The 17094-nt window shown below is 35.3% G+C and overlaps 1 protein-coding gene across 3 annotated transcripts in view; it reads right to left on the bottom strand.

The window, feature by feature from the left end:
• The window catches only part of TBCK (TBC1 domain containing kinase), a 261067-nt gene that overhangs the window by 156055 nt on the left and 87918 nt on the right, over nucleotides 1–17094 (bottom strand). For all 3 annotated transcript variants that reach the window (XM_033214930.1, XM_033214929.1, XM_033214931.1), the window contains one exon: nucleotides 3757–3842. In XM_033214930.1, coding sequence (XP_033070821.1) covers nucleotides 3757–3842 — 86 coding nt within the window. The remainder of the gene's footprint in view (nucleotides 1–3756; nucleotides 3843–17094) is intronic.

A 17094-nucleotide genomic window follows, 5' to 3' on the forward strand; every position in this document is an offset into this window, starting at 1 on the left:
CCGGCCACTGCACTCCAGCCTGGGCGGCAGAGTGAGACTCCGTCTCAAAAATTAAAAAAAAAAAAAAAAAAAATCCTCCATTTCATCATGCCCCTCCCACAAGTACTCACTTGTCAATAATGTCTACTTTTTAAAACATTAAATCTGTTCACAAAATTGAATTTAAAAAAGGCCTCATCATTTTTATATTATCCAGACTTGAAAAACAGCTCAATTAAAAAATACACACAAAGGAAAAGATTTGAAAAAACAGTCTTCCTATTAACATTTTAGCTTTCTTTGTGAAAAAACTTTGCCCACTCTCTCTGACAAGAAAACAGTTGTAGATGGGATTCTTCTTCAGGTTAAGATATATCGTTTCCCCTCATTTCTTTCTGTTTACTCTGAAATTCTTAACAAGTGGCAGAACCATTTGCTAGAGGACATTCAGAAATACATGTGAATTAATTACTCAGAAATGAGTGTAAAGGCATTTTTTTGTAATGATGATGAGAGGACTGCTACTGGCAATGAGTGGTTGGGAGTCAGAGATGCTCAGCATTTGCCATGTGCTGGATATTCCTATCCCACAAAGAATTACTTCTCATCCCATATGACTTACAATTGTCTCTGAAGACTAATCACACTACTATTGATAGTAGCGGGGGCAGAAAAATCCCTAGGCAGATGGGGCAAGTCCCCAGTGTAATCCAATTTAAACCAAAGACAGTTTAACGTATGAAAACCAAGATACAGATCTCATATAAATCTACAGCGTGGATTGAGAACCTCTCCTTCTGTTTGGCACACTTTCCTCTGATTGATCCCTACCATTCACCTATTTTACATATACCTCCCCTTCCATAATTAGTTTTTTAAACTGTTGTGGCCATCTTTGAGTGGTGCCTTTTTTGTTGATGTTGTTCACTTTTTTTGCATACTCACAAACCAATTAGCATATACACTCCCATTCTGAGCACATAAAAGCCCCAGGCTCAGCCACACTTTGGGCTACCCACTTTTAGGTGGTGAGAAGACTACCCAACTTCAGGTAAGGGGGCTGTCCAACTCAGGCTTCCTTCTTTGCTGAGAACTGTTTTGTCACTCAGTAAAACTCTTTGCCTCACTCACCTGCTGGCTGTCACTCACCCTTATTCTTGGACATGGGAAAAGAACTCAGGATCTGCCAAACAGCGAGTGCAAAGAAAGCTATAACCCTGTAGCACTGCCCTCCTGCTTGCCGAGCAATGGGAGAAGGGACCTCTGGGCACCACACACCTCCATTCGTTGGGCTCATGGTTTCTCTCTTGTAATGTAATTCACTATACATGCAGGTATCATCTGGGTCCTTGATGTTGTCTCCAAAGGATTTGAGAGCAAGAGAAACCAACACAAATATGCTGATGTTCACGCTGCTTGCTGTACTGTTAGTGATAAAGTCCTTGGTCTCTGGCCCAGGAATCTGGCATTTTCTGCCAGTATCCAGAAAATAGTAACAGGCTAACTTATAAGTTTTCAAGGAGGGTACAATCAAATCTCAGATTTGAAAGGTTCCCTGACTTAATGCCTAAATAAAATGAGCATTCCCTCTAAATAATGCTAAAACATTAGAACATATTTTAACTGATTCCCACCTACTGTTACCTTTCATGTTATTATTTAGAATTTTATTTTCACCTTATTATTAGCCCTTCCTAAAGTGGATTTATACATATTTAGGTCACTTTTTATACAGATTTATAAACTTGTAGTATTTGATGAGTGATAATATTTAAAGAGGGTGGAACAGTGCTTGGTATTCACATTAATTATGTTTTAACAATATTTTTAGCTCAACATTGTTTCTTACATCATACTCATTCGGAACTCAATTTTCTGATTAAAGTTATTTGTCCTTGTGTGTTTCCTTTCTTAATATTATCTCTGTTCATGAATATGTCTAAGGATTTGTATTGGATTGTCTTTATAATTCTACACATTATATTTTAAAGAGATGAAGTGTTGCTGTGTTGTTTTGGTCTCAAACTCATAGCCTCAAGTGATCCTCCTGCCTCAGCCTTTCAAGCACAAGCCACCACACCTGGTTTCCACACATACTTGTCTACATAAATGTTTTCTGTTTCTGTTCAGCGCTGAGCACAATTTAATTAAGTGCCTTCACAAAAATTTTTAGAAAATAATTATCTTTTTTTAGTCTATATTTTAAATACTTAATATTCTATTTTACTCAAAAATCTAACACCATTACCAACTTGGCAGTCAGCTCCTTGACAGCTTCTTCAACTCTAGCCATAAGATTGGATCTAGTATTATTGTATTGTACCTCACATTTATAATGATATTATACTCCAATAGCCTTTTATTTTTATTCTTTAATTTTAAAAATCAATTTTTATTGATTTTCAAAATCCCTTATATAAGTATTTTTCAAATTTAGGTTTATAAAATCAACTTATTAAATGTACACTTTTCAAAAATAACACAATGCATCACATGTAGGAAGCATAAAACATTGTTTTATAAAACTTATTTTAGTCGTATACACACATACACATCACCACTCGAATTTTGTGTGCCCCGGGTCTAAATATAAAATGTATTTCTTCCCATGCATTGTGAAAATAAACAGTTTTTAAGAAACTGCTTTACAGTAGTCTATTAAACATGATCACATAATATAGTTTTAGAAAGTTTTTCACATTACAAAAATAATATCTTAAAAGAAAACAATTAAAAATTGCACTTAAGCCCCCTCGGTACCCATAACTCCTGCAACCTGATATAATCATAATTAATATTCTAGAGTATAGCCTTTCAACTTTTCCTATGTATATACACATATACACTAAATTCTACTTTATGAAAATGAGATAATACCATATTATTTTATAAATTGCATTTCCTACTTTTAACAATACATAATGTGAACATTTTGTTTTTTTATCAATAATTTTTAATAAAGCATCTTCCTAAAAAATTATAATTTCTTGAAGGCAGGTGCCTTCAATTTAACTTTTGAATAAGTAATACATTCACAGTGTTAAAAAAAGTTTTTAATGTCAAATGTAACAAGTAAACAATTTCTTTTGCACTCATGCTACTAACTGCAACCCCATCACCAAGAGCTAACTTTTGTTATTAATTTATTTTCCTCTCCACTGTCATTTACTATTTTTAATTGATAAATAATAATTGCATTCATTTATTGGATACAATGTGATGTTTTGATATATGTTTATTCAACAGTCTTTAAAAAGGGCTTCATTCTATGTGACAAACAACAAATAAAAAACAGGCTAAGCCATGCTACAACTAAACTTTGATTTTCAACTCTGACTTTTAGCTTGATGTGGACTACAGAGAAAAGAAAAACCAAAATCTATCTAAGCTCCCAAAGTAGTATCAAGTAAAACACAGAAGTGGTTACTTTCACTCAAGCATACACTTCCTATATCCTCAAAATCAGGCCTGAATATCAAAATCCAAGTGAAAAGCCTTCACAGCACAGTTTAATACAACACTATCACTAACGAGTTTCTCAAAACAATTTGATACTATCAACTATGGTAAGAAAAATGACTCATTTTCATCACTTAAGGTGGGAGTATGGAAAGTAGCCACAGACTTTCTAACATAAGGCTATAATTAGTAGCAGTAACTTATTCAGATACGCACTTCTATGACAACAAAAATTTAAAAAATACACTCTTTTGTGATGATAGTTTCTGTTTTTTTTTTTTTTTAACAACATGTTCTATTAATGCACCAAGTACTTACATCTGGAATGAAGCCAATCTCATTGAGATGATTACTCAGCTCTGGATCATGAAATGCAATCATCTGAGAGAAGACAGTCAGATACTCTGAAATAACAAAGTTTGAGACAATCATCATTTTTACACAGTACTCCAAGAACATTATATTCAAATATAGCTTTATTTACACATTGAATGAGATTTAATTTCTTCATGAGAATACTTTAGGTGATAATTTTGTTTTGCTACTACTTTAATTACTTCCTGCTAATTATTAAACAAGCACACAAACAAACTGTCATAACCTATTTTCTGCCTTCAGAGTTACCAGTTCATTTCCTGAGTCACAAATTGTATACATGATAAATAATGTTTTCCTACTAAACTCTACAAGTACATTTTCTCTGGTAATATTAAATCTGCTTTGTATTTGTTGAATGTTCAGAAAGTGTAGCAGATCCTTAAATGAAGAACACTTATATGCAATCACAAATGGAATAATTATGTCTCAAATTTGTTTATAGATACAGATAACATATATGCCTCTATACAGGCATTTGTTCCAGTTCTAATTTATTCCCACTTAAGACTTAGCAATTCGGCATATTTAGAAATAAGAATACCATGTTTAATCAGAAAGTAGGGATCCAGTAGGCAATTAAACATATCTTTTGTTGATTCTAATTCTATTAGAATTCATAAAGTTCAGTTGAAATATGAGGAATATGTTTTTTTTTCATTCTTCTAAAGTTACTATTCGTGCCAGTTTACTCACTATGCACTAATCTAAACAAGATAGTGCTAGCAATCTACTCAAGGGCAAGAAACTATTATATTTTTACTAATTAAAAAACCAAGATTAATACGTATTTCAATGAGCTCAACTTTTTTTTTTTTTTTTAATATAGACTGGGTTTCGCTATGTTGTCTTGCCCAGTCTCAAATTCCTGGGCTCAAGCAATCCTCCCGTATTGGCCAACCAAAGCGCTGAGATTACAGGTGACAACCTCATTTTTTTGAAATTGAAATGACAATAACATCATAAAACTTTTCTCTTAATAATCACAACTTTATCCTACAGTAAAGTAACATCTATTTTTAAAATCAATTATTTGGTGAAAATAATCTTCAAAAAATAATGTCTGCCTTGCTTTTTTTAAGTTTTTAAAGTTTTTACCTTTTAATATTTCAAGAAATAGTACTAAATTATTGATAGTCCATCAGTAGAAGGAGTCTTGCCTTGCTTTTCTCAAATAATACTTTGCTTCTAATGATCACATGAATTTTATGGATAATATTGTTTGGCTGTGTCCCCCACCAAATCTCAACGTGAATTGTATCTCCCACAATTCCCACATGTTGTAGGAGGGACCCGGCGGGTGGTCACTGATTCATGGGGGCTGGTCTTGCCCATGCTATTCTCATAATAGTGAGTAAGTCTCACGAGATCTGATGGGTTCTTCAGGGGTTTCTGTTTTTGCTTCTTCCTCATTTTCTCCTGTCACTGCCACGTAAGAAGTGCCTTTTGCCTCCTGCCATAATTCTGGGGCTTCCCCAGCCATGTGGAAATGTAAGTCCAATTAAGCCTCTCTCTCTTTTTTTTTTTTTTTTTCCAGTATCGGGTATGTCTTTATCAGCAGTGTGAAAATGGATAAATACAATAGATATTTCCCTATAAGCAAACATCTTACATGTCATATATCCTACACAGAAGAGCTTCAGGGAAAAGAGAAAAAAAGATGAGGTGCTGTATTCTATGACAAAGCTGAATTCCTCATTTAATGTGTGAACTTTTACCCATGCTGGATTTAAAAAAAAGATACTCAAGTGATACTTTTTCTTGACTTGATGCTAATTCTACTGCAACAGAATGCATTCTATCTGTCCATTGTCTCACCTTTTCCTCTCTGCACAAAAAAGGTACGATTTACATCAGTTTCAAGAGTTATAGATCAAAGTGAAGACTCAAAATATATCTGAAGGACCCAGGGAACTTCTGGGTTTAACTTTTCTTTAACCTCTTAATTTCTCCTTCCAATTAGTGGTGTGTTTATAGTTCCAGTTTACTCAGAAGCCAGAGATATGTGACATCAACAGTCATAAGCGTTCAACTGTATACCAATGAAAGCATATAGTTATTAACTTCTAAAAAGCATGCTTCATTTTAAACCAGAAATTCACACCTCAGGCAATTTTCCACAGCTATGCTCCAGTTTATTAAATATCATTTTTATTTGAGCCTGATAAAAAGAATTACTATGTAAAATTGCATGGCTAATTAAGGAGCTACTGAAGAAATCGAATCCACCATTAAAACACTGTCTTGCCACCACACCTGGCTAATTTTGTATTTTTAGTAGAGACGGAGTTTCACCCTGTTGGCCAGGTTGGTCTTGAACTCCTGACCTCAGGTGATCTGCCCGGCTTGGCCTCCCAAAGTGCTGGGATTGCAGGCGTGAACGACTGTGCCCGGCCAACACTGATGATTGGATTTATATGTTATAACTGCATATACACATACACACACACACACAGACATAAAATATATAAATTTATTTTATGTATTATTAAAAGTTATATGTTATATATTACTTCATATATGCAAACATAATTTGTAAAACTAGCATAAGTTTTGGTTGCTCAGGATAGGCTTTCAAATGAGATAACAATATGGCCTGTTATATTTAGAAAGTTCTGTCTCTAAAGGGAGCACATGTGACAAGTGACGAAATCTGCACTATGTAATATTCCAAATTATTTCAAAAAAGCATTTAGAAGCCCTTGGTGCAAATTTTAAAAATATCAAAAGTACATATATGCCTTTTGATTTGTAAATCAAAATGAAAGAATTTATGAGTAGTTAAAAAAAAAAACAGAACAAAGGATTCCATGGAATCATAGAATCTTTACTCTTTTTAAGGAAATATTAAAATGTTGTTAAAGCTCTGTACTTGACATGTACACAAAGAAGGGAATAACAGACTCCGGGATCACTTGAGGGAGGAAGATGAGAGGAGAGAGACGAGACGACTGAAAACCTACCTGTCTGGTACTCTGCTGATTACCTGGGTGATGAAATAATCTGTACACCAAACCCCCATGACATGTAATTTACATATATAACAAATCTGTACATGTACCCTGAATCTAACAGTTAAAAAAAACCTATAATTGTGATTTATACTACATAATGAGGATATGAATCTAGAGTCTTAACTTGAAAAACAGTGTTTTCTAACCTACACAAGAACTATATAGAGGTAAATGGTATTTTAAAAAAAAATAAATTAAGGTTCTTATTAAATTTCCCATTTAAGCTTCAAGTGAAGTTTATTATATTACAGTACAAAATCTATCTAATATAAATTTTCTGTATTTTATATTTGTAAAACCTTATACTTTTTAATTTTTGCAATGAAATATAAAATGAAAATAAATTGTCGTCCTTCTAATTGCTCTGTATTAAAAAGTTTTGTTCCTCTCCTTTAAAACGGCTTATTTATTATATACATTAACATGACAATCCCCAATAAATTTATCCTAAGAATTTTATATGACACTATCATATTTTTGTGCAGCTGTTTATAAATAAGCCATCTGTTTTCCAAAAAATATAAGCAGAGACAAAATTTCAGAAAGTCCTACATATAGGTATCCTTATTTTTTCCCTTCTGAAAAGTTTTTCAGCTTTCACTCTTTTAGCTATGATAAGATGAAAGATGATGGGTGGGATTTAAAGCAAATGTTTTCCTCAGCTCACATATCAGAAATGGTATTCTTAATTCTGTAACTATTTGTTGTTTTCCATCAAACTACTAGCCTATCCTGAAGATGATAAATATACATAGGTTGCGAGTTACATATCTGTTGTCAACTAAGAATGTGACCAAACCAAACAATTTGGTGATAATGTTGACTCACTGCACTGGAAAGAAACATGATTTTAATGCAAATGAACCTGAATTATTTCCCATTACAAAGTTTTCTGCTGTAAAATTTGGCCTATCTAGTAAAGGCACAAAAACAAGCATCAACTTCTATAACTAAGTGGGAAGAAGGGGTTCAAAATAAGAGAAAGGAAAGAGAAAAGTAATCTTTAGGGCTACATTTGTAAACCACTTTCTTTCCTTCTGACATAACCTTGCTCTAGAATCTACAAACGAGCTCACTTAATAGTTATCATAATAATATTTCTAGTAAAGGTAGGTAGGACATTTACTGTTTCAGGAAAAATCTCCTTGGTCACATGATACAAGATATTCTTGAAAATCACAAGACTGTATACTACAATCTCCAAATATATTATCATTAAAGTCATTATGCAAAGATGTACACTAAGCTGCACATATATTAAAAGTAATGGAAAAAACATAACTGCTTTTGCACCAACCTAATACAATGCACTACCTTTCTAAATACATAACTTTTGGAGTGAAAATGCATATTGTTTCACTCTCATTGTTATTGTTTGGTGGGAAAGAAGAGTTTTACACCCCACCTTTGACAACTGGACTTTAGACTTGGTATGTCTGTCTTTCTCTTTCTCCCCCCAAGAGTTATTGAATATATATGTGTAGTATGAACTTATCTCCTAGTTTGCCCGAGAGAGTCCCAGTTGGCACCTGTAGACCCAGCATCTGGTACAGTGCCCCTTTTAACTCTCAGAAACATCCCAATTTAGTTATACAGTCAATCTAGTTATATGTCATCACAGTGAAGAAGATACAATTCTTTCCCTCAAAGGATTTAGAAAGACATACAGGTAAACAGAAAATTGGGGAAACTTTCTCTTAATTTTGCAGATTTATATAGTATCTCCTCTTAGCTTTACCTTTCTGACTTGTAGCAACTACATCTTCCAAGTGTGAATATGCCTTGGTTTTATAAAACCCTACAAGAATATGTTTAATGTGCCAAAGTTTCATTGGCCAAATGTAGTCTACCTTGTTCCTCACTGGTCTGAAGCTGCCTTTCTCCTCAATAGCCCAAGATATACCTGTCCTGCAAGTTATAAACTTGTTTTCCAACACAGTTGAAATGCTAATCAATAGATTTCTTTCTAATTTCTCCATCTTTTTCCATACACGAAATACTCTAAGATTCTGAACCTTAGAATAATTTTATTAATCTTAGATAATCTCAATAGCCAAATCTGAGTTATATAATCAGTATGTTATTTTTAAATGTTCCCATGTATTGGTAGTTTGTCAACTCAATAACAATGTTTCTGGTGATAATTTGATAGTACCAACGATGATAACAAATATTCATTCAGTCAGAAAGTAATCAAATTTATTATATCTTAAAAATATCTGCAGGTAACAAGTCAATAGAACTAAGTTAAAAAAAAAAAAACAGGGTATCTTGATTAAATCGATCATTTTTCTACTGATCTATAAGAGGTGAAGCATTTTAGAGTCTCATGAGTGTATAACATTTTAGAAAAAAACTTTAAAATAGAAAATATTTCAAGTTCTATTAGTATATAGTAATAAAAACTTTTTTTTTTCAAAGAATAATTCAAGTTGCTATTGAACATACAAACTTTTAACTTCTGGAAAGGCAATTCAAGATTCAGTAAATATGCATTTCTACAATTAGCTTTTAAATGAATTAGTTTCTTATGACTTAGGAATTTTCCCAAAATTTGTGGAGAAGAAAGTGTACATGTGATATTAATGCCAACCAAAAATCAATGACTACTTTCAAGTGTAAAGCTTAAAACTCTACAAAATAAAGAGAAACACAGTAACAAAGAAGTAAACCAATAAAATGAGAGGTGAATATTTCTAATGCTAAGCCTAAAATAAACACTTTGAAGAAAAATAAACCACTGTTCTATCAAACTTTAGTAACCAATACACAGTGTACTGTTTCAGCTCCTTCTTTAGCTTTCCATCTCTCTTTCCTATCCCACAAACCAGATTTGATTAGTGGATATTTTACCATCCCATTTTGCACTCTTTTACTTCAGTCTTCTTCGTTGTTCCCTGTCATAAGAAAGTCTTTACCTCTTCTCACCAATGAAATTCCTACTCACATTTCAAATTCATCAAGTATCTCCTTTTATGAAACCTTTCCAGAATGCAATCTCTTCTTTTTGCTACCACACACAAGAAAATTGAAACCCCTTAAACTTCTTGCTCTGTGCTAACGTAATAGTATGTATACCTGTCTCCCAGACTTATAAGTAGTCATTTTCACATTTATTTACCGTATCATACTATGAAGTCCTTTGGGAAAGGAATAGATGTTATTTATTGAAAGAATCTCAGTTCTGTAAGCAGTACTTAGCATGGCACAGTGTCAGCACAGTTATATACTGAAATATTAAATTTGGACAAATGATTTAAAACACCTTGTCTACTGATTCTTTTTTTAGCATAATATTAAAGAGCATTTATGGTGGCTTTAAAGAAGTTCAAAATTAAATACTAATTCAAGATTTCAAATGTAATTTATAGAAATCATAACTGAGGAAATTATTAATAATTAGAGAAACAAGCAATCAATAATTGTTGAGAGGTCTTTTAATTATAATGATGGATGTTAAAATGTATTACTGATAAATTGATCAAACTAAAGAACAGTCTTTTTCGTCTTTTTTTTTTTTTTTTTGAGACGGAGTCTCACTCTGCCGCCTAGGCTGGAGTGCAGTGGTGCAATCTCAGCTCACTGCAACCTCCATCTCCCAGGTTCAAGCAATTCTCCTGCCTCAGCCTCCCAAATAGCTGGGATTACAGGCGCCTACCACCATGCCCGGGTAATTTTTGTATTTTTAGTAGAGACGGGGTTTCACTGTGTTGGCCAGGCTGGTCTTGAACTCCTGACCTCGCGATCTGCCCACCTCGGCCTCCCAAAGTGCTGGGATTAAAGGCGTGAGTCACCGCACCCAGGTTTTTCGGCCTTTCTTGTAAGTCTCTTCAAATTCATGTTGTATACACTATAGTCTCCAATTTAATAAATTAAACAAGACATTGTCTTGCATATCTGTATCGTAAGCCTTTTAAAAGCATGTTAAGGCTGGGTGCAGCGGCTCACGACTGTAATTCCAGCACTTTGGGAGGCAGAGGTGAGCAAATGGCTTGAGCTCATGAGTTTGAGATCAGCCTGGGCAACATGGTCAAACTGTCTCTACAAAAAAAATACAAAAATTAGTCAGATGTGGTGGTGCATGCCTGTAGTCTCAGCTACTCGGGAGGCTGAGGTGGAAAGGTGGCTTGAGCACAGGAGGTGGAGGTTGCAGTGAGCTGAAACTGTGCCATGGCACTCTAACCAGGGTGATAGAGCCAGACCCTGAATCAAAAAAGTATGTTAAAAGTCTATAATTAGGAAGTGTGGAAATTTGTCTTTTTCGTATTGGAAATTCATTATTAATATACAATGTATGTATCTGAGATATGAAACAGTGGAAAAATAAAATAAAATAAGATGTCTCATATGGTCTTAAGAGCTGGCCATCTAGCCAGGTATCAGCCAACCATCTAAGAAACAGTCTAATCAGTTCATGTTATAAGTCCTGTTTTTATTGCTTATTTGAGGATTCCCCAATATTTTCACCTTTATAAAGTATAGAAATTTAGCCCAACATTGTATATTAATTGGGCTTTTATATTTGGAAAGTTTAGTAAACATTACAATTTCATGTTAGCTTTGAAACTCACAAGCCTTATATTGCTGATATATTTAGCTGATGATTATTAAATATCTTTTTATACGGCACAAATACTAACCTGATTATTTTTTACTTTTAATCCTCTCAGTTTGTCTTTGGTCACTATTTGACAGATTATTTATATTGCATAGCTTCTAAAATCTTGTGATATTACCCAAGGTTTTATTAAATCCACTCATTTTTCTATCAACTGAAATCTGAGAGAGTACACTATCAATTCTATAATAAACATCATTAATAAGGGTAAGAAGGAAGCTATTAGTAAGAATGAGGCACATCCTTCTTAATAAGGTACAGCATGAAGGGCTGTTGAAATTTGTCAAAGGCCTTTTCTGCATCTATTGAGATAATCATGTGGTTTTTGCCTTTGGTTCTGTTAATATGCTGGATTACGTTTATTGATTTGCGTATGTTGAACTAGCCTTGCATCCCAGGGATGAAGCACACTTGATCATGGTGGATAAGCTTTTTGACGTGCTGCTGGATCCGGTTTGCCAGTATTTTGTTGAGGATTTTTGCATCGATGTTCATCAGGGATATTGGTCTAAAATTCTCTTTTTTTGTTGTGTCTCTGCCAGGCTTTGGTATCAAGATGATGTTGACCTCATAAAATGAGTTAGGGAGGATTCTCTCCTTTTCTATTGATTGGAATAGTTTCAGAAGGAATGGTACCAGCTCTTCCTCATACCTCTGGTAGAATTCAGCTGTGAATCCATCTGGTCCTGGACTTTTTTTGGTTGGTAGGCTATTAATTATTGCCTCAATTTCAGAGCCTGCTATTGGTCTATTCAGGGATTCAACTTCTTCCTGGTTTCGTCTTGGGAGAGTGTAAGTGTCCAGGAAATTATCCATTTTTTCTAGATTTTCTAGTTTATTTGCGTAGAGGTGTTTATAGTATTCTCTGATGGTAGTTTGTATTTCTGTGGAGTCGGTGGTGATATCCCCTTTATCATTTTTTATTGCGTCTATTTGATTCTTCTCTCTTTTCTTCTTTATTAGTCTTGCTAGCGGTCTATCAATTTTGTTGATCTTTTCAAAAAACCAGCTCCTGGATTCATTGATTTTTTGGAGGGTTTTTTGTGTCTCTATCTCCTTCAGTTCTACTCTGATCTTAGTTATTTCTTGCCTTCTGCTAGCTTTTGAATGTGTTTGCTCTTGCCTCTCTAATTCTTTTAATTTTGATGTTAGAGTGTCAATTGTAGATCTTTCCAGCTTTCTCTTGTGGACATTTAGTGCTATAAATTTCCCTCTACACACCGCTTTAAATGTGTCCCAGAGATTCTGGTATGTTGTATCATTATTCTCATTGGTTTCAAAGAACATCTTTATTTCTGCCTTCATTTCGTTATGTACCCAGTGGTCATTCAGGAGCAGGTTATTCAGTTTCCATGTAGTTGAGCAGTTTTGATTGAGTTTCTTAGTCCTGAGTTCTAGTTTGATTGTACTGTGGTCTGAGAGACAGTTTGTTATAATTTCTGTTTTTGTACATTTGCTGAGGAGTGCTTTACTTCCAATTATGTGGTCAATTTTGGAATAAATGTGATATGGTGCTGAGAAGAATGTATATTCTGTTGATTTGGGCTGGAGAGTTCTGTAGATGTCTATTACATCTGTTGGTGCAGAGATGAGTTCAATTCCTGGATATCCTTGTTAACTTTCTGTCTCGTTGATCTGTCTAATGTTGACAGTGGGGTGTTGAAGTCTCCCATTATTATTGTATGGGAGTCTAAGTCCCATTGTAAGTCTCTAAGGACTTGCTTTATGAATCTGGGTGCTCCTGTATTGGGTGCATACATATTTAGGATAGTTAGCTCTTCCTGTTGAATTGTTCCCTTTACCATTATGTAATGTCCTTCTTTGTCTCTTCTGATCTTAAAAGCAATGGCAACAAAAGCCAAAATTGACAAATGGGATCTAATTAAACTAAAGAGCTTCTGCACAGCAAAAGAAACTACCATCAGAGTGAACAGGCAACCTACAGAATGGGAGAAAATTGTTGCAATCTACTCATCTGACAAAGGGCTAATATCCAGAACCTACAAAGAACTCAAACAAATTTACAAGAAAAAAACAAACAACCCCATCAAAAAGTGGGCAAAGGATATGAACAGACATTTCTCAAAAGAAGACATTCATACCTCCAACAGACACATGAAAAAATGCTCATCATCACTCGCCATCAGAGAAATGCAAATCAAAACCACAATGAGATACCATCTCACACCAGTTAGAATGGCAATCATTCAAAAGTCAGGAAACAACAGGTGCTGTAGAGGATGTGGAGAAAGAGGAACACTTTCACACTGTTGGTGGGATTGTAAACTAGTTCAACCATTATGGAAAACAGTATGGCGATCACTCAAGGATCTAGAACTAGAAGTACCATATGACCCAGCCATCCCATTACTGGATATATACCCAAAGGATTATAAATCATGCTGCTATAAAGACACATGCACACGTATGTTTATTGCGGCACTATTCACAATAGCAAAGACTTGGAATCAACCCAAATGTCCATCAGTGACAGACTGGATTAAGAAAATGTGGCACATATATACCATGGAATACTATGTAGCCATAAAAAAGGATGAGTTTGTGTCCTTTGTAGGGACATGGAAGCAGCTGGAAACCATCATTCTCAGCAAACTATCGCAAGAACAGAAAACCAAACACCACATATTCTCATTCATAGGTGGGAACTGAACAATGAGATCACTTGGACTCGGGAAGGAGAATATCACACACCGGGGCCTATCATGGGGAGGGGGGAGGGGAGAAGGATTGCATTGGGAGTTATACCTGATGTAAATGACGAGTTGATGGGTGCTGATGAGTTGATGGGTGCAGCACACCAACATGGCACAAGTATACATAAGTAACAAACCTGCACATTATGCACATATACCCTAGAACTTAAATTATAATAATAATAAAAATAATAATAATAAAGTACAGGACACAACCTTATGGAACATTACTTCATAAACTATGAAGAAGGTATAACAGGGTCCTTGCAGTCAATGGCCTTATTAAGGTAATCTATAAGCAAAAAACAACTTCCACTACAAAATGCACTCCTCCTTAATTAGAAAAAGTCAAAGCAAAAAGCTGTACCTTCTAAAAATCGTTCTCAAATTAATCTCAACTTCATACAAGTCCACACTGTAGAAAATGTGCAGAATTGGGCACATCTATATCAAACCACACCGTTTCAAAATACAAAAGCCAATGGAGTTTGCATTTCAAAATTAACATAGAGACAATGGATCATTATTTCCATTTCTAACACCTATCTACACTGTAGACACAGATATATAGGAATGAACACATGATTCAATTTGCTTGTAAACACAAAATTTTCAAAAAGTTTTAATTCTTTTTCTTTATACCTCAAGGTACATGATGCTGAAAGAACAAATGTTTTTATGTGCAAAGCTATTTATCCATATTCTGTTCCTCCTACTTTTAGCTTTACTTTTTTGAGTTTATGTTTTCCTTTCTGCTTCCTTTCTAATTATTTTCCCATTATATCAACCTCTGATACTCTAATTTTATATTCATTTCTAACCAAGTAAAATTATTACTAATTGAGATCCCACTTACTCAGAATTTTTGATAAATCAGATACAACATCTAGTATTACTACTTCATTTATGAAAACTGGGTGAATTACATGAAACCATAATGATATATATAACACAGAATCAGTTTCAAGTTGTTTAAAATAAAGCAGGAAGAATTACATATAGTTAAAAACAAGATCAAAGGTATATCTGATAAGCATCATAAAAACAGTAAATGGGAGAGTGAGCAGCTTTGTAGTCTGCTCTAAAAGAACAGAAAAAGTATAAGAAAATCCCTTGGCCTTAAAATATACAGAATCTTGTTGAAATGATATAAAACAGTATATAATGCCATAATAATAACACTAGCAAAAACTAGTACTCATAGTAACAGTAATATAAAGAAATAAATAATAGCACTTACTGAATATGTACGTACCAGGAATTTGTATGTTTACCCTCTATAATATTTTTATTCTAGACATGAGAAAAATATTACCTACAGAAGTTAAATTATTTGTCCAAGATTATCCAATAAGTAGTGAAACTTAAATTTGAAACACTTACCTGTTTTAAAAGTGTGAGTTTTCTTGTTTTATTTTGTTTTCAATTTTTTTTTTTTTTTGTAGAAAGCCTTCTTTTTTTTTTTTTTTATTATACTTTAAGTTCTAGGGTACATGTGCATAACGTGCAGGTTTGTTACATATGTATACTTGTGCCATGTTGGTGTGCTAAAACGGATCCAGTGCAAGAAATCCTAGTTGAAGTCCTAGTGACAGGAGCTCTGGACTAGAAACCTCATTTATGGTAGAGGTGGCTACCAAAGCCTTCAGCATGGTGAGTTCACCCAGGGAGCAATTACAGAATGGGAGGAGACAAGAACAGGATGGTGGATGATGGAGGAACTCCAGTAGTTAATGAGCCTGCCAAGGAGGCTAAGAGGAGCTTGTAGAGAGTTAGAGACAAGACAGGAGAACGTCAGGTCTTGCAAGTTAATGGGAAAGAAGTGTTTAATGAAGAAAAGGACTTTGCTTATGGCCACGATAGACTAACAGGGACCAGATTTACCGTCCTTCTTTAAACAGCTACCGAAACAGACAAGGTGTATACAACCATGGTTCTCAGACATTCAACGATGGTTTTTGGGCAGCACAGGGCAGTGATCCCTGAGAGAAGATAAATAAATGAGGTACGTCTCCTGAAATTGACATAGCCAGCTGCCTGAGTTTCCAGGCTCCAGGCAGGGAGGGAGGAGCAACAGAGCTTGATGGTCTTCCTGGGTCAAGGAGAAAGAAGTGAGAATTTGGGGAGACCAATTTATTCTCTCTTCTCTCTTCTTCCAGAGAGCTTTGAAACCTGTGATCACATTGAGCTCTCCCTGGGACCTGGAACTAGCTGCAAACAGCCTCACGCGTGGGTGACAACATGGCAGGCAGCCTAGGTGGGAGATAGAGGGGCCCATTCTGCCTGGAGAGTGCACGTCCATGGGTGAAAGGAGGGTCAGCCTTCCAGGTGTGGAAGGACTGGGTACAGGGGTGATGCAGACTGAGTGGATTCTCAGGGTCTTCAGTGCTGCCAGGGTCCTAGCCAGGGCAGGCACCTCCTTCTCCCCAGACTGGTGGCTGCTCTGGCTCAAGTTTGCCTTTGGAGAAACTTGTCTGGGGTTCAACACACCTATTTGTTAATTTCATGGTAAGAAACAGCTGAAAGAAGCCCACCCACCAGCTCTATGGGAGAGAGACATGGCTACCATTTTGTCCAACGTTCGTTCTCCAAATCACTGTGTCGTCTTTGAGTCTATGCAGTCCCTAAGCTGACCCCATCCTTGCGTACCTCAGAGGCAGTAACAGGCCAAAGGCCTCCTTACTTTGGTGTCAGTCATTAGTTAGGACCAACATCCTTATACAGAGGCAGTGATCCCCAAATCAATCTGCCCAAGAACCTGAACTGTAGGTGCCAAAGACCTAGTGCTGCCGGCATCAGCGCACAGAGCCACGAAGTTGCACAGACTGGAGGGAAAAGCAAAGCCAAACCTCCACCCAGAAAGCCAACTCTAAGAGTGGGCCAGGGGCTGTTCACTTCCGGCCATTCCAGAGCCTGGCCAGGTGAGACAGCTCTG

The sequence above is a fragment of the Trachypithecus francoisi genome, unplaced genomic scaffold (genome assembly GCF_009764315.1).
Source record: "Trachypithecus francoisi isolate TF-2019V2 unplaced genomic scaffold, Tfra_2.0 Lachesis_group1, whole genome shotgun sequence".
Classification (NCBI taxonomy): Eukaryota; Metazoa; Chordata; class Mammalia; order Primates; family Cercopithecidae; genus Trachypithecus; species Trachypithecus francoisi.